The sequence below is a fragment of the Carcharodon carcharias genome, chromosome 15 (genome assembly GCF_017639515.1).
Source record: "Carcharodon carcharias isolate sCarCar2 chromosome 15, sCarCar2.pri, whole genome shotgun sequence".
Taxonomy (NCBI): domain Eukaryota; kingdom Metazoa; phylum Chordata; class Chondrichthyes; order Lamniformes; family Lamnidae; genus Carcharodon; species Carcharodon carcharias.
The window spans coordinates 127710352-127734166 of NC_054481.1; the positions used below are offsets into that span (position 1 = coordinate 127710352).

At 40.2% G+C, this 23815-nt stretch overlaps 1 protein-coding gene across 10 annotated transcripts in view; it reads left to right on the plus strand.

Moving 5' to 3' along the window:
- The window catches only part of kif1b (kinesin family member 1B), a 197877-nt gene that overhangs the window by 86876 nt on the left and 87186 nt on the right, over positions 1 to 23815 (plus strand). For all 10 annotated transcript variants that reach the window (XM_041205801.1, XM_041205807.1, XM_041205803.1 and 7 more), the window contains 7 exons: positions 7740 to 7819; positions 9234 to 9309; positions 16796 to 16875; positions 18627 to 18733; positions 20428 to 20511; positions 21462 to 21642; positions 23419 to 23491. In XM_041205801.1, the coding sequence (XP_041061735.1) occupies positions 7740 to 7819; positions 9234 to 9309; positions 16796 to 16875; positions 18627 to 18733; positions 20428 to 20511; positions 21462 to 21642; positions 23419 to 23491 (681 nt within the window). The remainder of the gene's footprint in view (positions 1 to 7739; positions 7820 to 9233; positions 9310 to 16795; positions 16876 to 18626; positions 18734 to 20427; positions 20512 to 21461; positions 21643 to 23418; positions 23492 to 23815) is intronic.

Genomic DNA, 23815 nt, shown 5'->3' on the forward strand with positions numbered 1-23815 from the left:
TTTTTGGTGCTCCAATATACAATACTGTATAATCTGCATTTGATGCTGCTTGAGGCAGCAATTCAACCAGGAGAAAATGCATATTATGGCTACAGGAAAGCATTAGATAGACCCAGGTAAGCAAAAGCTGAGGCTGGAGAGTCCAGAATAGGACTCAGTCTCAGGGGTGAGGACTGGGCCATTTGGGACTGCGATGAGAAATTTCTTCTCCTGAGGGTTGTGAATCTTTTGAGATACCCTACCCCAGAGGGCTGTGGCTGCTTGGGTGTTGAGTATGTTCAAGACGGAGACTGATAGATTTTTGGGCACTAAGGGAATCTTAGGAGTGTGGGGGTAGGATAAGAAGGTGGAGTTGATCTGAAATATCAGCCATGACCTTGCTGGATGGTCTCCTCTTTCCCTTTTTTAAATGTAAGAATAGGAGAATGCATTGGAATGTGAATGGGAGAACGTGGCTAGAAAATTGGCTAAATTTTGAAGTTGCCAAAGCCATTGTTGATATAAAGGTTTGCGGAGTCCGCATAGTCGACATAGTTAGGATTGTTATAAACGCTGAAAGGCAAATAAGTTTCAGTAGTTATTGAGATAAGGAGAGGGGGAATATTATGTTACTTAACGTTAAAGAACTATTGGGAGTACCTGATATTTCACCTGGTCGTTTATTTGTGCAGGGCTCATTTTGTTCCTTTAGCTGTTAAAGTGGATGGTAAAAATAACATTGCAAAAAAATGCTGAAACATTATCCATACATTTAGCAGAACAGAGCTTGGGAAAATATTATTTGCTGTTGCCAGATTATTTGAGCAGAATGAGGGCCAATTTTGGCCAGTTGTCAGCAGGGCTGCTACTTGTGGGATGGCAACGAGATCTGGGGTGGGGGAGGGAACAAAAGAAGGCACCTTGTATTTCACTCTATGCCCAGGATGACTCTTGTTACCACCGAGGAAGGTTATGTAGAATTTTTAAGTAAATCAATGTTCATCGATGTTTAAAATTTGGAAGAACATACCCAATTACTCCAGAGGTTAGTAATCCAAAAATGAAAATAGCCAAAATTTTTGGGCAGGACAAATTGTATTCCTTTAAGCCAGTGCCCCTCAGTATAGTAGATACTGGACTTTGACTATGTAGAGAGGTGCAGAGCAAGGATTGCATAAATTCTCTGCAATGAAAGAAGATTCATCTCTATACTTGTTGCCCAAAAGCCAGGTCAAACACAGAGGTGCCCAGAAAAAGTCACTTGGGTGTGCTGCATGATATGAGTGGAGTGTAGAATAGTAACTAGTAATAGTAGAGGGGTAGATTGAAGCATAGGAAATGCTGCAGTAGAAACTAAGCAGGGAACTGTCATACTGCTGAACGAATGACCTGACAAGGATCTACTTAACTGAAAAGGAATTCTGTAAAATAAATTGTACTGGCGTTTTTCATTGACTTTCCATTAATGTAAAGGACTCATAACTCATAGTTGCATCTAATGAAAGAATATCTGACAGACATCACTGGCTAGTGACTATCCTTACCCTTAGGGAGTTCATAGTTCTTTGAAACCTTAATGGACCTTCAGATTAGTTCTAGGAATGCATCTCTGCTAGCCAATAAATGGTCATTTCACACATTTATCATTTTGATTTCAACTTGAGTGCTCACTGCTGGAAGTTGGAGAATGTCACAACAAAGAAATGCACTTTTAACAACTAAATACACACTGTTTTTGTGAAATCCCTAGCTGTTAACCACATTCTTTCTGTACAGCTAGTGTTCCTACTGTAGTGGGAACAGTGCTGAAAAGGGTATTTAGTAGTGAATCACTGTGCTGTGTTACTTTCAATGTTCACTTGAAGAGTAATTACAGATACCTTAATGTTTGACAGCTCAAACTGTGACCATACGAAACAATTGACTGGCATGCTTACAGAATGATGATATACTAATGGACTTGCCTCCCCCTGTCACTGAAGTCATTTTATTACTCAAGTTAAAAGTATTTGGTTGAGGGAATAAGGAGAATTGTGTTGCACAGTAATGTTATTACTGGTATATGCTGGCTTGACACATTTCCCTTCAGTTTCTGACGGACGTGTGAAGGTGACTTTACTGAGTCAGAGTAGGGCTCCTGCTCTCGTGTGTGCAGTAGTTGTCCCTAGTGACCTGGGCGAGGAGACACTTAGAGGAAGCTTAGTAACTCCCATAAGAAAAGAAAGATTACTTCCAGTTACAAACAGCAACGGCAAAAGCCTTGGAATGTGTCTCCAGCCTGGCCAGCTAAGAAGCAGCCAAATGTCAACGACATGAGAAGGGCAAGGTTTTCAAAAAACACATTGGCCTAGCACATTTTTCCTTCTCAAGTCCGGTGTCTGCTTGGCTCTGTGATAGCACTTTCCACTCCGAATCAGATTATGGGTTCTAGGTCCACTCCAAATACTTGAGCACATAATCTAGGCTGACTATTCAATACAGAAGGAGTGCTGCATTGTTAGAGATGCCATCTTTTGGATGAGACACCAAACTTGGGCCCCTCTGCCTATTCAAAGGGGCATAAAAGAGCCTGTGGTACTATTTAGAGTAAACTGAGGAGCGTTCTCTTGATTATCCTGGCCAACATTTATTCTTCAAACAATACTGCCAAAACAGAACTGGCCATTTGTCTGGCTATTTATGCAATCTACAATGTGCAGATTGGGTGACATGTTTGCCTACATGATGTCTGTGTGTGTGTCTGTTTTGCATAACATCATATGATGGCTAGTCTGCTCAGGACCCATATCTTAGCATTTCCAGGGCAGAGTCATGTACCTGTACTTACCCTTTGGGCGCAGTGTGCTCCATTTTGCTTTCATAAGTATTGGCATGTAAGTGTTTTGTCCAGCTGTAAAATATTCCTTGCACAGACTCCTAATCACCAACGTCACACTGTTCCGTGTTAGTGGACCATTGCCAACGCTTTTACTGCATAGTATTTTGCCAGAAGAGAGAATGCAATTGTTTTGGGAGTTGAGGGTTTTCTCCTGTGTTTTGGAGCAGATACCTTCTTTAGTCTCTTCTTTCACTCCTGCCCCTCCCCCACTGACATATTAAAGTACTAAAGCACTTTGCACATCAATGGGAAGAGTAGTGTTCTAATGATGCTGTCGTCAATACTGGTTACTACAGCAACTAGAGAGACCATGCCTTGTAGTCCCTTGATAGTGAACCTGTCACTGCATGATGTCATTTCACTGGAAGATGAAACTAACATTTCAAGGTAGATGTAAATTTAAAATTAGAAGGAAACTATTGTATGTTTACAAATTGAAATATAACAAGCCCACTTATATATAAAAAAATGTTATGATTTTAATGGTCTTCTCATCAGGGCTTTTTTGCAGTTATGTATAATGCATTAAATTTAAATTTCTCATTTATGCAACAGAAATTAAATTATAAAACATGGGCTTAATGAGTTCCTTTATAGACAATATGTCATCACAATCTGTAACTAAGGTCAGCCAAATGGGACATGCATAGAATTGTTTCAGTGCACAGTATCAGAAGGGAGAAGCTGAAATCCAATGCTTCAGATAAATTTTCTGTGATATTTAAATATAATATATTTAAATAAGTTGGCAATAACGCGGTAACCATTTCGGCATCTAATTGTACCTCCAGTACTAACGAAACCCTAAATCCCTAGTCCAGGTCTTTGTCACCTTAAGCTTTGACTTGGAGTCATGGAGTAATTATGTCACAGAAAGAAGCCATTCAGCCCATTGACCCCATGCCAGCCCTCTATAGAGCAATCCAGTCAGTCTCATTTCCCAGTTCTATACCCATAGTCATTGTTGAACATTCTTAATGTATTCCCACCACTCCAGTCCATAAGGCCATAAGGCACAGGAGCAGAAGTAGGCCATTCAGCCCATCGAGTCTGAGCCGCCATTCATGACTGATCCGATAACCCTCAGCTCGGCTTTCCTGCCTTTTCGCCAACTCTCCATTAGACATTAAGATATAGCTCCGTTTAAAATGGGGATCCCCACCCACAAAGAAGTCCCGAACTTTGCTCACATCGTTGATTTAAGAGCACTTTGCTCCCCACGTTTTAACTACTGCTTGTTGCTCTGTGTCCTCTGCTCTGCCACAGGGTTTTTCTTCCTTTGGTGCTCCTTACCTACTGTCCTTCCCTTTGCCTCACTTTCCTCCTCTCCTGCTTTGTAAAACCTTCTCAAAACTCTTCTCGTTACCGGTGGCTGTGACCCCCTTTGACGACCCACCCACCATTACCCCAAAACATCTGCTTTTTTTAAAATTCATTCACGGGATGTGGACTTTGCTGGCTGGGCTAGCCCTTGTTACCCGTCCCTAATTGCCCTTGAGAAGGTGGTGGTGAGCTGCCTTTTTGAACCGCTGCAGTGCATTTTCTTTCCCTTTTCCTGCTGTTTGGGAATTTCAATTCCCGCAAAATGCCTTGTTTTTTTTCCTGCAGATGTACAATTATACAAATTGAAGTAATTTGGGGTTTTATTTTTGTCTTTTTCCCCACCACACCACCTGCAGCCTCAAGTACTTTTTAATGTCTTGTTAGGGCACGTTTGAATTTTCTAAAATACTCTTTAGATCAAAGTGACAGGTATGTTGTTTATTGCATTGAGAATTGCACTGTTTTTGGCCAGTAATTAAACACATTGCCCTTTTCACAGTATGACTGATCTGATAATCCTCAACTCCACTTTCCTGCCATTTTGCCAACTCTCCATTAGACATTAGATATAGCTCCATTTAAAATGTCATGGCGTGGATCCCCACCCACAAAGAAGTCCCGAACTTGGAGACTAGGTAGCAAATTATTTTGTTTGAAATATTAGAAGAATCAAACCACGACGGCCATTCGCTTCTGAGCCAATCTTACAGCTGAAGTAGATCCAACTGGGGGTATGTGGTACCGTGGCCACCATCTGAAAGAAAGACAGGTTGTTGTTACAAAGGAGACCCTTAAGCATCTTGATTATTAATCCTTGATTCCTGATTCAGCCGTTAGGGTTTTGTGCTTTATGGGAGTTAAAGCAGTGAATATAACCTGCTTATTTTGGATACAATCTGAAGCTTTTTACTTGTGGATGGGATGCCAATCTAAGATGGGAGCTTCCTTCCCCAAAGTGTTACAGTTGACCTGGTCATACAGCCAAAGCTTCTGCTCATATTCACTACAATGTAAGAGAGAAAGGCAGCTTTTATCATTGGTATTTGACAGTGGAGTACTTCCTCTCTTGGAAGTATTTCTATTCAGGAGATGCTTGATAGCCAATCTTGCCTGAAAGGGTTTGCTCTTACCTGGATTTGATAAGCTGGCAAACTTATTTACCTTTTAACACTTTTTTCCTATCCCTTCTATAAAGAAAGACATCCATTTATATAGCAATTTTCATGACCGTTGGATGTCTCAAAGCACTTTATAGCCAATAAGTTTGCTCGACAATAGTAAAAAAAAAAATCGAAACAAGTCATCAGAATATATGGAGTTAGGCCGCAGATCAATCCCAATCCCATTGAATGGTGGAATAGGCTCAAGGGTGTAAGTGGCCTACTCCAGTTCCTATACAGTGATTGATTGTTTTTAGAATAAGTCTCATTGCCCTCTTACTAGGGTAACTCTTGGTATGTGCAATATATATGTAGATTCCAGTTTAATATTGTAATGGAAAGATACGTACCCACAGATTCTGTTTCATTTCCAGCATCAAATTACTAATCTCCAAGTCAGTACCCACTTCCTAATTTTTTGATCTACAAGGGCAAATGTAGGTCCCTTACAGTCTGAAAGAGGGAGAGTTTATAATGGACAACAAGGAAATAGCAGAGCAATTAAACAACAACATTAGTTCCATCTTCCCAGACATATGAGGGAACCAAGATTCTAGTGAGGAAGAATTGAAGAAAATTAGCATTAGTTTAAAAAAAAGTGCTGGCGAAATTATTGGGACTGAAAGCCGATAAACCCCCTGGGCCTGATGATCTTCGTCCCAGGGTACTAAAGAAGGTGGCCATGGAAATAGTGGATGCATTTGTTGTCATCTTTCAAAATGCTGCAGATTCTGGAATAGTCCCAGAAAATATAACCCCACTATTTAAAAAAAGTAAATAAACAAAGAGGGAAGGACAAAATATGGACTTACAGACCTAACATCAGCAGCAGGGAAAATTCTAGAGTCAGTTGTAAAGGATGTGATCGCAGGACAGTTAGAAAATATCAATGGGATTAGACAGAGTCAACGTGGATTTATGAAAGGGAAATCACCTTTGACAAACCTACTGGAGATTTTTGAGAACGTAACTAGTAGATGAGGGAGAACCAGTGGACATAGTGTATTTAGATTTTCAAAAAGATTTTGATAAAGTCCCACATAAAAGGTTTGTGTGCAAAATTAAAGCACATGGGATTGGGGCTAATATATTGGCATGGATTGAGAATTGGTTAGCAGACTGGAAACAAAGTAGGAATAAATGGGTCTTTTTCAGAGTGGCAGGGATCAGTGCTTGGGCCCCAGCTATTCACATATATATCAATGATTTAGATGAGGGAACCAAATGTAATATTTCCAAGTTTGCTGATGACAGAAAACTAGGTGGGAATGTGAGGAGGATGTAAAGAGGCTGCAAGACGATTTAGACAAGTTGAGTGAGTGGGCAAATACATGACAGATGCAGTATAACATGGATAAGTGTGAATTATCCACTTCGGTAGGAAAAACAGAATGACAGAGTATTATATAAATGGTGATAGATTGGGAAATGTTGATGTACAAAGGGACCTATGTGTTCTTATCAATCACTGGAAGGAAACATGCAGGTGCAGCAAGCAGTTAAGAAGGCAAATGGTATGTTGGTCTTCATTGCGAGAGGATTTGAGTACAGGAACAAGGATACCTTACTGCAGCTGTATAGGGCCTTGATGAGACCACACCTAAAATATTGTGTGCAGTTTTGGTCTCCTTGTCTCAAAGAATATTCTTGTTATAGAGGGAGTGCAGTGAAGGTTCACCAGACTGATTCCTGGGATGGGAGGATTGTCGTATGAGGAGAGATTGGGGCGACTAGGCCTATATTCACTGGAGTTTAGAAGAATGAGAGGGGATCTCATTGAAATGCATAAAATTCTGAACTGACTGGATACAGGGATGATATTTCCTCTGGCTGGGGGTGGGGGGGATTTAGAACAAGGGGTCACAGTCTGAGGATATGGGGTAGACCATTCAGGACTGAGATGAGGAGAAATGTTTTTGGTCAGAGGATGGTGAACCTGTGGAATTCTCTACCTCAGAAGGCTGTGGAGGCCAAGCCACTGAATATATTTAAGAAGGAAATAGATTTCTAGACACTAAAGGCATCAAGGGGTATGCGGGAGAGAGTGGACGTATGGCGTTGAAATAGAGGATCAGCCATGATCATATTGAGTGTTGGAGCAGGCTCGAAGGGTGAACGACCTACTCCTGCTCCTATTTTCTGTTTCAACCAAGTATTCTTTTTTTTGTGTGAAAGTTGTGGTGAGGGGATTTTGAGTAAAGAAGACAATTTCATCTGTATGTTTCACATACTGAAAGTGTGAATCAGTGGCACTCACTTCCAAGAAGAGGATTCCTCAGGTTCTTTTTATTCTTTCTGTAACAGATTTGGTAACTAGATCTATTGTGATGTAATAAAACCTGAAGAAACAGGTGGAACTCTCCAGTGGGTGAGTTTTAAACACATTGCTCTATTTGCAGGAATCAGAGAAGATCATTGCTGAACTGAATGAGACCTGGGAGGAGAAGCTTCGGAAAACCGAAGCCATTAGGATGGAGAGGTCAGACCGCTTATTCTTCAAAAACTTTACTCAAAAGCTACTCTGCCAATAAAACAAGATGCTGCTTTTAATCCTGTAGAACGTGTTGAATTCAACTGTTCGTCTTCCACAAATACCGAACCTATGATATCCTGTTGTGGTTTAAAATCCTGGTTTGAGTTGTACCAGTGTTTGTTCTATATTTATAATTATTGTCTGGTTTTAAAAAAAGAATTGCTTTCACCGTGATGCAAATCCTTTCCCTACATTTTGAGGGACACAAAAAAAAAACAATTCTTCAGCCGATCTTAGAAGCTTATAATCTGCTAATGTTTTAACATTTTTTAGCGTGCTTTTTTAAAATTTAATTTGGCTTTGCTAAGTTGTCCTTTGCAAGCAAGTTTCATTCAATTTCAGAGCCACACTGTTCGACAAAGAAATTTGCCCAGTTATTTTCATGATAACGCCCAAGGACGAGATAATTTGCTATACTAAGCCCAGATTGCTTTTTAGAAACTGACTCTTCATTTTGTGTTTGTGTACGAATAAAATGACTATCATTGCCAACCACCAGCACACACGCCACACCCCCCCACCCCAAATAATGCTGCCTCAGCTATGCAGCCACAGTTAATGATTAACCGTAATTGAATTTGACAACAAGCAGATGGCACATTTTAATTTAAAAGTTTAAAAACTGATCTTTTATTAGAACGTTGCTTATATCACGTGCTCTCACCCCTTCAACACCACTGAAATTGTTGTCTTTTACCTGATGGCCTGGGAAGTGGGCGACAGTTTGCAAATTTTGTGTCGGTGAGTGACCCTCTGGATAGAAAATATATATTTTGTTAAGATGGCACTGTCTTCAGTGAGTAATTATTTCAACCACTCATTGGAAAAAATTATAATCGAGTCCTGAATCATCTTGCAGTTAATGTTCAACTGGAGACCCTCTATAGTTGCAGTTAGTGGTTTAATTGCTGCAGTTGTTGTGCTATTAACTTAAAATGTTATGAGATATATATATTTCATAGTGAAATCTATCGATGCACATATATGTGCCTACAACTGCAGTAAATCCAATTTGATTTCCATTTGCGTTTGTAGGGCAATGTATAATGACTCTTTAAAAAGGCTTTTATTAATGCTTCCAAAATCCCCACTTTTTGTTATCCATTCTTTTGTTTCATGCACTGAATGCAGCTGCTGGGGACATCAAATGCGCAAAAACGTTAGTTTTAACATGTTGAATGTTCCATTTGAAGGTGAAGTCACCTTTTCAGTGAATCCTCAAAACGGTTTCTCTGTTTTGCAAAGCTTCTCTGTTGTTTTCATTCCCATTTCGTTGTGACACCGCAATCAGAGCTGTTTGTGAAGCTGAGCTGAAACCATCCATTAGCAGCTGACTGGAATGTCATTTCTCTAATTCTAGGGAGGCCCTTTTGGCTGAAATGGGAGTTGCTATCCGAGAGGACGGAGGCACATTAGGAGTATTCTCTCCGAAAAAGGTAGGTCCCTTTAGAAAAGCAGCCCTTGTATGTGAAACGAAAAGCTGGCTCGGATGTAGAAAAGTGTATCACGTGATTACTTTATTCAGTTGAATCTTCTACTTTCCTCGTGTAACTATTGGCTTTTTAATTTTTCCTTAAGCTTTTTCTTTTTCAGCACCTCCACAGCTTTGGTTTTTCTGTCGCTCATCTGCTTGCAATGGTTACATCTCACATCATTCATACCTACAACTGTGCATTTTGTGTTTAAAACCTGCGCTGGTGTGCACTGGCCAGAAAGTCTTTAGAAAGTCTTAAGAAATCCTTACAAGATATTATGGTTGTATTTATATACAGCAAATGTGTGTAATCTCAACTACAAGTTTTTCAGAGCACAAGGTTCTTTCTCCAGTTATCTTTTCCATCTTGGAATAGATTAGGATGAAAATGTTCAGTTTACTTGTTGCTACCAACCCAAACTGAAGGCTATTATCTGTGACGGTAGTGTGCCATCGTTTTGCGCAAAGCAGAACAGAATCCACGGAGGAAAATCAGATTACACAACGCAACAAAGTACTCTTGAAACTTTGATATATTATTTCATGGATTATTCTAAGGTCGATTGGAAAGACCTGGTCATCTTGTTTGTCAAATGCTTTTGTAAGCACCCAGGATTGTCGTGTTTCGTTTGTTTTGTGGGTTGCTTTTCCGTGTTTGATGCCTGTTCTTTTAGGTTAGATTATTTATTGAAATTAAAAAAACGTCATAGGTATTTCTGTAGTAACTGACTGACTGTGGTTTTGGTGCAAGACTGGATTACTCCGAGTGGAGCAAACCCAAAATATGCAAATATTTTGAGCACTCGAGGTTTAAGTGTCACTGTATGAGTGACATGAGTGAGTTCTACAGCAACTATTCAATTAAAGACACCTTAATAATGCGGTACGAAAAAGTTTAGCAGAAATTTCAGCTTTTTTAAATTCTGAAATTAAAATTCAAAAATGCAACATAGCTTCGATCCCACAGTGAGAACGCTTTAGGGTCTGTTGAACTATTGATGTCCCTTCAATTCTAGTGACTTTTACACGCCTGAATTTTAGTTAGGTAAGTTGTGCAATGCATTTTTACCATTTCAACAAGTAATATTGTCCACACTTGTTTAATCTTTACAATTGTGAATTGTGAAGTTAATTGGTACGGAATTATAAAAATGGTGCTTGCCACTGTAATATTTTTCTTTAAAACTATTGATCTCTTGAGTGTAAAGATAGCACAAGTACTTAAGCCATTTATGTGCACACCAGTGTAAAGCTATTTCATTATTTGTTTGTCATCATCGTGTTCTTCAACTTTAAATTTTGTTCCTGTTTTTCTACCATTGCATTCTGCTCAGATTTGCACCTGGACATCATCTGACTTGTTTGAATCAGATGAAATGTTTACTCCTAAAAAGGTTGGTTTGTCACATTAAGTTCGTGAGTCTGAGACTGAAGTTAATAGTTGTAAAACTTTCACAGTGGTAATACCTCTCATGAAAATGTTTTATTGAGTTTGCAAGCTCAGTCAAAGCCACACATTTTGTGTTCTCTATTTTAATAGGCAGGCAGCGACAAATGAGTCAATAATTTCTCCTTCGTTTCCAATGTTATGGTTGTCCAGATCTCCTGTGGTTAAATACAGGGAATAATATTGTCCACACTTGTTTAATCGTTACAGTTGTGAATTGTGAAGTTATTTGGTGTCGAATTATAAAAATGGTGCTTGCCAATGTAATATTTTTCTTTAAAACTATTGATCTCAGTCCCTGAGTCCTGTGATTTTTCACCAACTACATGAGCATCGTAGGTTTTGGATGCCAGCTGAAATTCAGTATTGTGTTGTCAGTGGGAGTGTTGGGTCTCTATTGCCATTCACAAAGAGAATCAGAAGCGAGCTGTAGATGTTGCCAAGCAACGTCTGCAGCGGTTCAAGTAGGCAGCTCACCACCGCCTTCTCAAGGGCAATTAGGGATGGGCAATAAATGCTGGCCCAGCCAGCAAAGCCCACATCCCATGAATGAATAAAATAAAGCAGTCACTTGAACTGAGAAATATTAAACTTTATCTTCAGTGCTGAATACAGCTGTGCTATTTACCGCAAAGTTCAGATAGTGAGAAGTCCACCCCCCCCCCGCTTCAATAGGTGGGTTTGAAGCATTCTCTTGCTTGCTACTTTATAGTAATTCAGTGTAAACTGGCCCAAAGGAATGATAGCATGGTCACCCCTCTTATAACAATTTTTACTTTCTGGAGTGTGTTATCTCAACTACAATGCACAAAAATGGCCATATTTATTATTATTTTTTTAAGAGCACAAGGTTCTCTTTCTCTCATTTGCTGTTCCTTCTTAAATAGAGGGCCTGGGCTTCCACGGAATGACAATCAGTGTCGGTTTGCCACTCCCTGCCCAATTTCCTACATTTATTTTTTTTTTCCCAGCCTGTCTCGCCTGACCTTTCTACTCAGGCTGGGCAAGATCCAGACAGTGCTGGGTGCCCCTGGCCCCTAGTGCCCCCTTTTATGGCACTAGCTGCTGTAAACCGGGTACGTTTAAAGGTCTTTGACAGGCCAGGGAGAAGGTGTGGAAGGTAATTGCGTAGGATTTGTGGGGTGGGTGGGTGGGAGGAGACTGGGAACAGAGGTCAGCGGGATGGGGGGGGCGGTGGGGGTGTGGGAAGGTTGTTAGGGGCTAGGCCGGGCCTTGGGGTTGGGGGTTGGGTCCGGTCGAGCTTGGGGAGAGTGGTCCCAGAGTTGGGCCCGCTTGTGGGGTAACTATCGGTGTATCCAGTCGGAACCGTCTGAAGTTTGTGATTTTAAATCACGTTTTCGGAGGGTGCCTGGGGAATGTTTGCACCCTTGGGCAACTGCGGTGCGATATTACCTGGGAGCTTTCGAGGTGGGGGGGTGGGGGGGGGATTCTTTGGGTTACCGGCCCCAACCACCCCCACCCCCTCAAACTGACACCGAGGAGTCGGAAGTTAAGGTCCAGAATATGATGAAAAAAAAAACACTGGCTTTTTAACAGCTCAGTTCACTTGTTGTTGCCCCAATCAAAAACTGTGGGCTGTTTTGGAATTATCTGTGGGCAGCCACGTCATCATTTTGCACGACAGCTAAATAGATTCCACGGAGGAAAATCGGGTTGTTTTGCTGTTCCTCCCTCCCTCGTTGCTCGAGTATCTTGCAGAACCTGGCTGGCCGTGAGTAATTTGAGCCAGTCAAACAGATTCTGTTTTGAATAATCGGCAGGAAATTGAAATTGAAATTTGGCCTTTTCTCTCTCTCTCTCTTTCTCTCCTCTCTTTCTCTCTCTCTCTCTCTCTCTCTCTCTCTCTCTCTCCTCTCCCCCCCCCCCCCACCCCCCCCCCACCCCCACAAAAGGAGAGATTCTTTCCTTTTTATTTTTAAATAGTTGTTACCGCAGGAAGGCATGTAACTGATTTAGAACAAAAATGTCTCAAAGTTCTGTGAAACATTTGCCCTAAATGATACTTCCTGTGTTGATTTTCTTTCTTAAAAAAAATTATCAGTCTAGAATTAATCTTAATATTGACATTTTGGACCTTCTTTAGATCACATGATTTACAAAGAAATTGATGTGCTAGTTAATCAGTTGCGTTGAAAATGGATAATCAGTACAAACTTGCGTTTATCCAGCTGTGATGCAGAAAAACATCCCTTCACAGGACTGTTACCAAACAAAATTTATCACAGAGCCACGTAAGAAAATATTAGGTTGGTTTTAAGGAGTATCATCGAAGAGGAGAGAGAGAGAGAGGTTTAGGGTAGGAATTCCAGAGATCAGGACCTAGGCAGCTGAAGGCACGGTCACCAATGGTCGAACGATTAAAATTGACGGTGCTCAGGAGGCCAGAATTGGAAATGAGTGCCGGTGTCTCGGAGGATTGTTGGGCTGGAGGAGATTACAGGGGGTGAGGGAGCTGCAGCAGGATTTGAAAACGAAGATGAGAATTTTAAAATCGAGGCGCTGCTTAACTGGGATCCTGTGTTGATCAGTGAGTGCTGGGGTGATGGGTGAATGGGACTTGGTCGGGGTTAGGATGTGGGCAACAGAGCTCAAGTTTGTGTAGGGTGGATGATGAGAGGCTGACCTGGAGAGCATTAGAATAGGCAAGTCTAGAGGTGACAGAATCTCAGAGATGAGGGTTTCAGCAGCAGATGAGCTGTCCCAGAGACTGAATCGGGCGACGTTACAGAGGTATAAGTAAGCGGCCTGTGTAATGGAGCCATTCCCCTCCAATCCAATACACATGACAGGGGATGTATTCAAATCTCCTGCTCCTGGGCGAATTCCCATGGTTACACTGACACTTTTGTGGTTGTGTAAGAATGTGACTTCTGTGAGTAAACCTGCATATGCAACTAAGGAGAGAGGATTTTTAAAAAATGAAATAGGGCTTAAGCATGCATGTTCTGTAAATGGTGAGCAGGCGATGCGCATCATGCAATACGTATTTCCTGATTAACTGATGGAAATGGGTTAAGATTGACATTGTGGATCTTAATTGCATGCAGACTCTGTGATGCATGTCTATATTGAGGCTATCGATTGGACATTGGTATCTGTTTTGAGGTAAACTAGAGGCTAATCATAGTTCTGAAGTTAATCCACAGAGGTAAACCTTGAAAGAAATTGCATGTCACTTTTTAACGTTAAAAGCTTGATATAAAATATAAACGTTAACAATCTCTTATGCATTCTGATTTTACTCAATTCTTATGGAAAGCAAATCAAAGGTGACTCTCAATTACCATTAAAATTTAAAACGGATAAAAATCGCATCATGAGTCAAACTGCTCTGAACCAAGTTCAGTCATATTGGATGGAGGTTGTTGTCTAGTTTTCAACTATGCCAAGTTAAATTTAGCTCGTCATGCATGGGAACAAAATAGAAAATTATGATTTGGTTAGTACTGAGTCATCATAGTGTATTGCTAGTTGTGTGGCTTTGACTTTGTGGGATTCATCTATTCAAGTGTAAAACGTTTAGGAAATACGTGACATTATCACAATAATTTAGTCTGAAGTCTCATGAACTCGAATGGATTTATTTCAGTTTTAAATTCTGTGCCGTCTAATCTCTTCCTACACTAGCTCCTTCGTGTTTCACATAATTCATGGTTCTCTTCACTTTGTTACCCGTTTTGTTGCAGTGTCTTCCTTGTGTGTCTCCTCGCACTCATGCTTTTTCTGTCACTTTTTACTTTGGCATTTCTGCTTCCTGACACACCATGTTGCTTAGGTTTTGAATCCAAGGCCATGTGATCTTTTTGCCGACTCCTATGGCGTGTTCTCTCCAAAGAAGGTTGGTATATATGATAGTGTTGAGATTATGGTGTTAAATGGTCTGTTTATAATGCGTGGTGCTCGTGTTTATATTAAAACGTTGCATATGCCAGTGTTGAATCTGCCATGTCCATTTAGCACTATACATATCACAGGAGGTGTGTTTCAACCTGCTGATCAGTACTCACCCCTGGAATACCACTTGCCATAGCACTATCCTTCTGCAATTTAGCTTTGGACCACAAAATAAGTAACAAGGGTCTTCAATTAACTAATAGGAATGATTCAGAAACAAGTACAATGTCTCAAAACCGGCAAACTCAGGATTGAATCCATGCCAGAGTTTGGATCTTGCCTGTTTGCAAAGAAAAAACAAATCAGAACCTTAACTCAATTAATAGGAGATGCCTGACATCAAATGTATAAGTTTATTTTTTTTAATTAGAGTTTGAAAAAAGAATACATAATAGTGAAGAAATGACATTTGGATAAAAACTAATAAGGTAAGTCAGGCTGACTTGGGTCAGGTGAGGCCAAGGGTCGCTAAGAGCGTGGGAAAAGACCAGGGCGAGAAGCCGATATCTAGCCTGGTGCGCTACTGCGCCGATGCTGCAACCAGCCAAAATTGCCCCGGTTAAGTTATTTTACTCATTTAATAACAGTTAAAATTGATGCATAACAGCTTATAAAAATGCTTGGTTTTCAGTCAACTCCAGTTTTCGGATGGCTGGGTTTGAGACACTGTACACATACTGTAATCTGTAATAGCTTAAACTTAGATGTAGCTTGTGAGAATGTCTCCTGGGATTGCTGTTCTAAATAGGTTGAAAACCAAGTGTCTCTTAGAAAATGTTGGGGTGCTGTTAGATTTTTACCTTGTAGGTCAGTTTTTTGTTCCCACCCTGAAGCATCTTGCAAACATGTGTTGTGCTCCATCTTGCTGTCTGCTTCCTTATTGATTATATTCACTGAGCTAAAGCCAAGTGAATGTGTGATGAAAAGCCATGAAACCCAATGTGTAGTTTCGTGCTGAAGTGATTTAGTCACTGAGCCATTTTTCATGAAAGGTCAAATTAAGGATGATCAAAGCAAAGTATTTGTGCCTTTTAATTGTCAGTTTTAAAACCGAACTTTGTGGTTGGCACAGTGGTTTACATCCTGTCCTTTCATCTTAAATGATGAACTATTTCTCTGTTGGCTACATGAAAGTTTGGCTACTCTGTTTTGTTGTTATAATAATATAAACACCAATTGCTGATAAGGGATTGTGTAAACACGTTGCACCATTATCTGTTGAACCTCACTCCTGAAAATATTTCATACTCATTGGCAATGGCTTATCCATATAAAGAGTGGATTTATAGCTAAGGGAGCCTATCAATATCTGTATTTCAGCTCTCCCAACATCCAGTAGGCAACAGCCTTTATAGCATCCTGTCTGTTTACAGAAATTTAAAGCAATGCCCTTGCATCTGATTCTCTGTATCAAATAGGAAATTAGAATTTGTGGATTTTCCCTCCCCTGAATTAATCTATTGAAGACGGTGTTGTGGTAGGTTCTATACACAGTGGCTATTTGTACCTCACTTAAGTGATCATTGTTGATGTGTGAGTTTGGACATGAGGCATCGGACTGGTGGGGGCCAGCAAAATCCAATGTGACCGTGCCTGCAAGTGCATTTATACAGGAGTCATTGATGTCATTGGCTTTTCCAATTTTTTTGTTCTCTCTTCTCCCCCATCCCTCCCCCATTCACCAGCCTGACCCATCTGGATACACAAGGACCAGTTCTGACGTCTCAACTGCCTAGTTAACTAGGCAAAGACTTAGGGATTGAAGCTGGTTCTCTCTTGTTCTCTTTCATCCATTTGTATGTTTATCTATGGAGATACTCAGTGACCAAGTTGTGAACATTTCTTGGATTTAAGGTTATTGCGAGGATATATGTGACACAGACCAATCACTGAAATGCAATGTGATTTAATTCAATCTCAGACCGTTTAGTTAATGTAACCCTGTTTTGGCTGTTAAGAGAAGGATTTTGTGTTCCAAAGAATAATGTGAATCAAAGCAAAATTTGCCTAGGTTATTTATAAAGACTACAGATGTTAAGTATGCTGTTCTCCTGTTTTTTTTTTACTGTTCTCATTTTAATGTCAGACACCACATCTTGTGAATCTCAATGAGGATCCTCTCATGTCAGAATGTCTTCTGTACTACATCAAAGATGGCATCACAAGGTAATGAGACTAAATGAAATGTCAAGCCTCTTTGAATGAGCTGGCAACCAATGGATAAACTGGGTTGTTGACTTAACTTTATAAAGCTTGACAGTGATGGATTTTTTTTTCTCATTAAAATGGACTACCTGGATTTTGGTTCGAAAGGTTAGATTTTTGTGAAACTTAAGCTAAAGTACTCACAGTTTTGGAATCTAATCTTTTCTTGAATTTGCATGACTTAAATGTAATTTAAGATATTTTTAATAGTTAGATAACCTTTTTAAATGCTTCACATCTGACTCTTAACAGCATAAAATTCTGACAGTTGAAGAATACCTCACTGAAGCCCAATGTTCGGCCAGTCAAAAACCTTTAAGTTGCACCTAATATATCACAGGCAAAGCTTGCTGGCAAATTCCTTACGTCAAACCCTTCCAGTGAAGGATATCGGGTGAACGTAGGAGCAAGAGTAGATCGTTTAGCCCCTTGAACCTGTGCAGCCATTCAGTGAGATCATGGCTCATCTGTGACCTAACTGCATTTACCTGGCATTGGCCTATTTCCTTTAGTGCCTTACCTTATCAATCTCAGTTTTAGAATTCATAATAGATCTAGCATCAGTTGCTGTTTGTAGAAGAGAGTGCCAAATTTCTACCACCTTTGTTTGTAGAAGTGTTTCCTAATTTCACTGCTGAATGGCCTGGTCACAATATTTAGACCATATCCCCTAGTCCTAGACTCCCCCAAACAGGAGTGATTTATTTTTCTCCCCAGCCTACCTTTTCCCCTTTAATATTTTGAAAACTTGAACTGATTCCGATCATTTTAAATGGTGTAATCAATAAAGGGATCTGGTATACTTTAATCAGAGACATGTTATTCATGTTATACTTTTGAATTTGTTTGTACCCCTGTAGGAGATTTGTACCAAAATAATTGCATAGAATATGTAGAGCATGAAACTGGTTAATCTGCCCAACCAGTCCGTGTTGACTTATCTGACAAAATGAAATTTAATGTTAAGGTTAATTGTACAACTTATTCAAAAAAAAAATAGAGTTTGGAAATTTTCTGAATCCATTTTACCACCAAATTTTTAACAGATTAATAGTATATTGTCCTTGTAGTCTCTTGCGTAGCATCATATTTGCTTCAGAGGTTTCTGCCTGTTTGTAGGATATCAGAATGAATCGAGCATTAAGAGGTTTTCATTTAATAAAGTTGTGTTAGGTGTAGGTATGAACTATTTTGATATATGCAGACTGAAATAGGATCAAAGTTGACTTTTGGTCTTACGAAAATGTTTTCTTTCCAAGCATTTCATTTGTGCTCAAAATGAGGGCATCTGTGGTGTGGAATGGAACAATTTTTTTGGTATTATCATTAAGGATAGGCTTCCATGTTAGGCATTGAATTCTCTTTGACTGCAATTACCCTGACAAGCCTACGTTTAAATTTCAGAATCATATGCAACTAAAGCCTCCTGATTTCTCACACTGCCCTTATGATCCTTGAGTGAATTGCTGATTCAGTTGCTGTTTTCTAAATGTCCCCCAAGTTTCCAAAAAAACAGGTTTGATCCTTTCAGTTTCAGTTGAACAATTGCCCTAGATTCAGAGGGGACAATACCATTTTGAACAGTGACGCATGCTGCAACCTGAATTTAATCAGGTGTATAATGAAATATTTGACATAATAGCAAGTGGAAGTCTCACCTGATTGAGGTGTATGTTTAAATGCAGTGAATATATATCTTTCTTAATTATAAGGGTTGGCCAGGCAGATGCCCAGAGACGTCAGGATATTGTTCTCAGTGGTGCACACATCAGAGAAGAGCACTGTAGTTTCAGGAGTGACAAGAACCAAAATGGAGAAGGTAAGAATTAACAAGCCAATTTCCCCCTCAAGTTTATGCCTAGTTTTTTTCAACAAATATTTTCTAAGTGATTTTATCTCATTGTCCTAGCATTTGGGATCAAACTTGCAAGTTTCCCGAATCTGAATGGGGTTCCGTGGATCTTGTATTGATACCAGACAGTCTGCAGGTTTCTGTAGATTAAAATAGTATGGCTTTGCATACATTGGGCTATACTCCACTTTTTTAAAACAGGGATATTGGAATAATTATGCATTCAATCATGCTAAAGCTTTCCAACAGAGGCTCCAATCATATTTTGAAAAATAGAGTTTGCATTTTAACTTCACTTGACTTAATGTGATGCTGCTTTTTACAAATTGAAAAAGAGCATGTTAAAGGTGTCAAAAGAAACTGATTTCACAGTGCGCTACTATTCCACATGACCCAGGTCAGGGTATGATACCAGGGTGGAACTTGATATGTTGCTGGACCATAAAATAAGCTCTGTTTACATGGATGCTATTAAATGTTTGTCCATTCTGATTGGAACTGATTTAATAAAGAGTCCAATCAGAGCTGTTGTTTGGTTTAGAACCTGTATTATCCTCCTTTTAGAGAACCAGTTAACTCGTAAGAAGAGATGAATTTCCAAAATGACAAACGGAAATGAGCGGAGGACAAGATTTCACGTTTAAAGACTTTTACTTTAACAAACAAGCTAAAATCAACCTAGATCAAACATTGCTTAACAGGCAACTAATAGAACAAACTAGAAAAGATGTTTTCGCATTTACTAACAAATACAATCGAGATATGACTTACGACCTATTTCTCTGTGCAGCGCACTTCTAGCAGATGTGTAGCATTACGAGAACAGGTCCACTATTCCTCCTGATTCTCTAGCCGATTCATCTTTCCCTGCCACGATAGGTTGCAAATTCCAGTGTCCTTCGAAAGTCATTCCACTCCACCTGAGTATTCTAGACCCAGTCCAACTTCCACCAGCAAGGCCCACCTTGGCGACTCCTTGTTCTTTAAATCTTCAAAGATTCTCCTCTTCCTTTTGCATGGAAAACAAATTCTGACAAGCATCCTGCTTCTCCGTGGCAACACCTGCCTTGTGTTTCTCAGCCTGTGTCACACTAAAGCAGCTGTCCCTTTTTACTGTGAGTCACTGTGAAAAGATGTGAAAACTGTCACTTGATTTCAATAGATTCCTGTTTGAGTTTCACCCCCATGGCAACCAGACCATATAGGCCTGTCTCCGAGCTGAGGCACTTCCAGAATTCTCAATTTTAAGTTAAAGGACATTTTAACACACAACTGCCGTGTAAAGCCCAGCGTACAGGATATTATTTAGGCCAATAAACGCTATAATGTAAGTGAATCTGATGCCCATTAAAAATGGATGATGATCACTAGTTGGTTTTAATGTTATGTTTTGTGAATGGTGCAATGCTTGTAAACTAATAGCAGCTTCCGAGTGTGCTGGTAACGCTAGATACGTGTGTGCCTTGTACACTATTTTTGGCAGTTTTAGAAGTTGCCACAGCTTGTAAAGCACTGCACAGAAGATGTAACACACAAATCGGCCCACTGCTTCCTCAGCGGCTCAATGGAAATATATTTTATGCATCCAGTAGCATGGTTTTCCTTCCGCCTCCTGTAAGCTGGCAATGCTTCAATCTGCTCGCTGTCATTTGTCTTCGCAGTTATCGTTACCCTGGTGCCCTGTGAAGGATCTGAAACTTATGTGAATGGCAAACGAGTCGCCAATCCAGTGAAATTACGTTCAGGTAGGCAAAGCACAGGATAAAGTGTCAGCCTGTTATGTTTACGTTCCATATACTTATAGGGTCTGGGTTGGCATGGTCTTTGACACTGTATAATTGTGTTTTCTACTATGGTTTGATACTTTCCTAGTTGGGAGAGGGGGAAGATGGTGGCATAGTGATAATGGATTAGTAATACAGAGGCCCCAGACGGAGCACTAGGGACATGGGTTCAAATCCCACCACGGCAGCTGGTGCAAGTTAAGTTCGATGGATAAACCTGGAATGTGAAACTAGTCAGCTTTCATCAATTGTTGTAAAAATCCAATGTGGTTCACTCATGTCCTTTAAGCAAGGAAACCTGCCAACCTTACCCAGTCTGGCCTACATGTGACTCCAGACCCACAGCGACATGGTTGACTCTTCAATGCCCTCTGCAATGACCTAGTAAGCCACTCACTTTAAAAAGAAGCCTATCAGCGGCTGACTGACAATGGAGGGCACGGTGTCCAAGCTGTTGCAAATGCTTGCACATGTCCACTAACCAGCAGGAATCAGTAGCCATGAGTGAGAACCCCAGCTGTTTGCCCTTCTCTCATGTTAGACTCCAGGGATGCTGAGCGGCAACTATAGACCAAAAAATCTTAACATCAATACCTAGTAACGTAATCAAATGGATTATCAGGACCAGTTGAGTATAGAATCATGAAATGATTACAACACAGGAGGCCCCTTAATTCTTAAAACTCTTTGACCAAGCTTTCAATCATATGGCCTAATATCTCCTTATGTGGTTCGGTGTCAAATTTTGTTTTGTAACGCTTCTAAGTGTCTTGGGGTTTCTTTTTACATTAAAGGCACTATATAAATGCAACTTGTTTTTTGCAGTCTGTGTTTGTTTTTATTAATTTTTACCTGTCCTGGTATTAGCTGCATGGTCCTGAAATTTGAAACTTGGCTCAATCTTGCTTTAGGGAATCGTATAATTATGGGCAAGAATCACGTCTTCCGATTCAATCATCCTGAGCAGGCACGTGCTGAACGTGAGAAGACCCCTTCTGCTGAGACCCCAGTAGAACCTGTTGATTGGGCTTTTGCTCAACGAGAGCTCCTGGAGAAACAGGGCATAGATATGAAACAAGAGATGGAAAAAAGGTAACTGTATCTGGAGAATTCTGCTTTTTCCTTCAAAATGTATGTTTTGGGTCAGTTTTTAAGATGATAATGCTGAAAATGGACCTAGTATCAAGACTGATAGGTGCGCAGACAAGATGTGCAGAATAAAAATACCTCATTACGCCAACTCCTGCTACTCAAGTGATACACTTCCATTGCCCACACTTGTGTGCCTGAGGCTTATGAAATTGCTGACACATGCATTAAATAATGGTGCATTCGCCTGGTTGTACCTGCACTGGATCCCAATGCGCATAGTCATGCGCTCTTTTTTTTTTTTGCATGTTTACCTGCACAGACCCCAAGTTTCAAAATTTTTAAACATTGCCTAATGTAAAGATGTATTTAAATCCTGCAGTACTAGACATTCCTCTAACTAATGTGAAATGCCTGTTGATCATAAATGGTTGGTCTTGAGCAGCTGGACTAGTATATGTAAGGATGGGTGTGTTAACAGTTTACTTTGGATTCTGAGACGTGATCAACTCTAGTTGTGACACTGAAGGTGAGCTAGCACTGAGCTGTTTTGTGTAGAGTAGCGCATTAAATTTCTTGCCTATTTTGGTGGCTCCTCGCAGATCTTCTGCTCAGAGACTTAAATTAGAGAAACAAAATCATAGTTTTAACAGTTACCATTGAAACAAAATATAGTTCCTTGAATGGAAAGCAAAAAAATATATTTTTTAGTGTGCGTGTATGTATTATACATATCGACAGACAGACAGATACATATATCACAAGGCACTATTCAATAAATGAATTGCTTTCTGAAATGCAGTCAAATGTTGTTATACTGGCGAGTATAGCAGTCAGTGCGTGGAGAGCAAGATTCCAAAAGCAGCACATTAATGAGTGCTAATCAGTTTTTTGTTGGTTGGGATGAATGTCGGCCAAGGCAACAGATGAGCTGCCTGTTCCTCATTGTCAGTATCATGAGATCTTTTGCATCTATTTGAGGGGGGAAGCGGTGCCTCAGTATAAAATCAAATCCAAAACGACAGTGCCCCCCCCCCCCCGCCCCCCCACTGTAGGATTAACCCTGATTATGCGCTCAAGGCCACAGTGGGAAGTCAATCCACAGTCTTCCGACTGGGAGCCAAGAGTGTTGCAAACTTAAACAGGTGTCAGCTCTTGTACAAACAGGGAGCCATCTTTGCAATATTCCAACAATGTCACTGCATCTTATCATTATCCCATGAACAACACTTGTATGCAATGGAATGTCGGATAAGCTACCATTTCAGATTTGCCTTGCCTCAGCAGTGTTTCAACATCTTCTGTTAAAGAAGCATGTCTAAGGATGTACCACAGACTTTCCTTTTGCAAAATTATCACTGCATTTGGGAAAATAATTCGGTGTAAAATGTTTCTGGTAGTGCCCTTTAAAGGGCATAATCAACATAAGCCCGTTCCTCATTCCTAATGAGACCTATTGCGCAAAGTCTTGTTACGACTGCTAATTGGAAGTTTGAAAGGACTCCAATCTATCCAAAATTGCCTGAGCACTCAACACTCCATCCCTCTACTGCTGTGGTGTTGTCTACTATTTATTGGTAATGCCCTTTTTTGTACGTGTGACATGTAATTTGCACAGTTCTGTGAGCACGTATGTGCAGAGAAAAATTGAACTGCTTTACTGAAAACCAGGATGAGAGTTAGGCATTTTCAAAGCTGCCCACACCTGGGTCTGTGTTGAACTAACCAGGCCCCGTATCCACATTGTGAAAAGCATCTAAAATATTCTATTCTCAACAGGCTTCAAGAAATGGAGATTCTATACAAGAAAGAGAAGGAGGAGGCAGATCTGCTTCTGGAGCAACAACGCCTGGTAAGGACTTTTGACTCCCTTAATTCTAACATTTCTTGTGTGTCAGATGTTTTTATTGCATTATACTGGCCTGAAATGAGTGGGTTGTTCATGCTTGCTTCGTTGATTTCCAGACACTACTAATTTTGCACAATCTTCTACCTCTGACTTTCCATTGAGCTCTTTGTGATGAGTCTTGAAATGGATCATTTAAAACTGCATGGTACAATCCACTTCTCTTGCATGGGACTTGATCTTCCTCATACCTTCCGGAGAAATAACGAATCTACCATTTTTGAACAATATCCCACAGCAAGGCTTATTCAGAGAGATGAGGGTTATGCA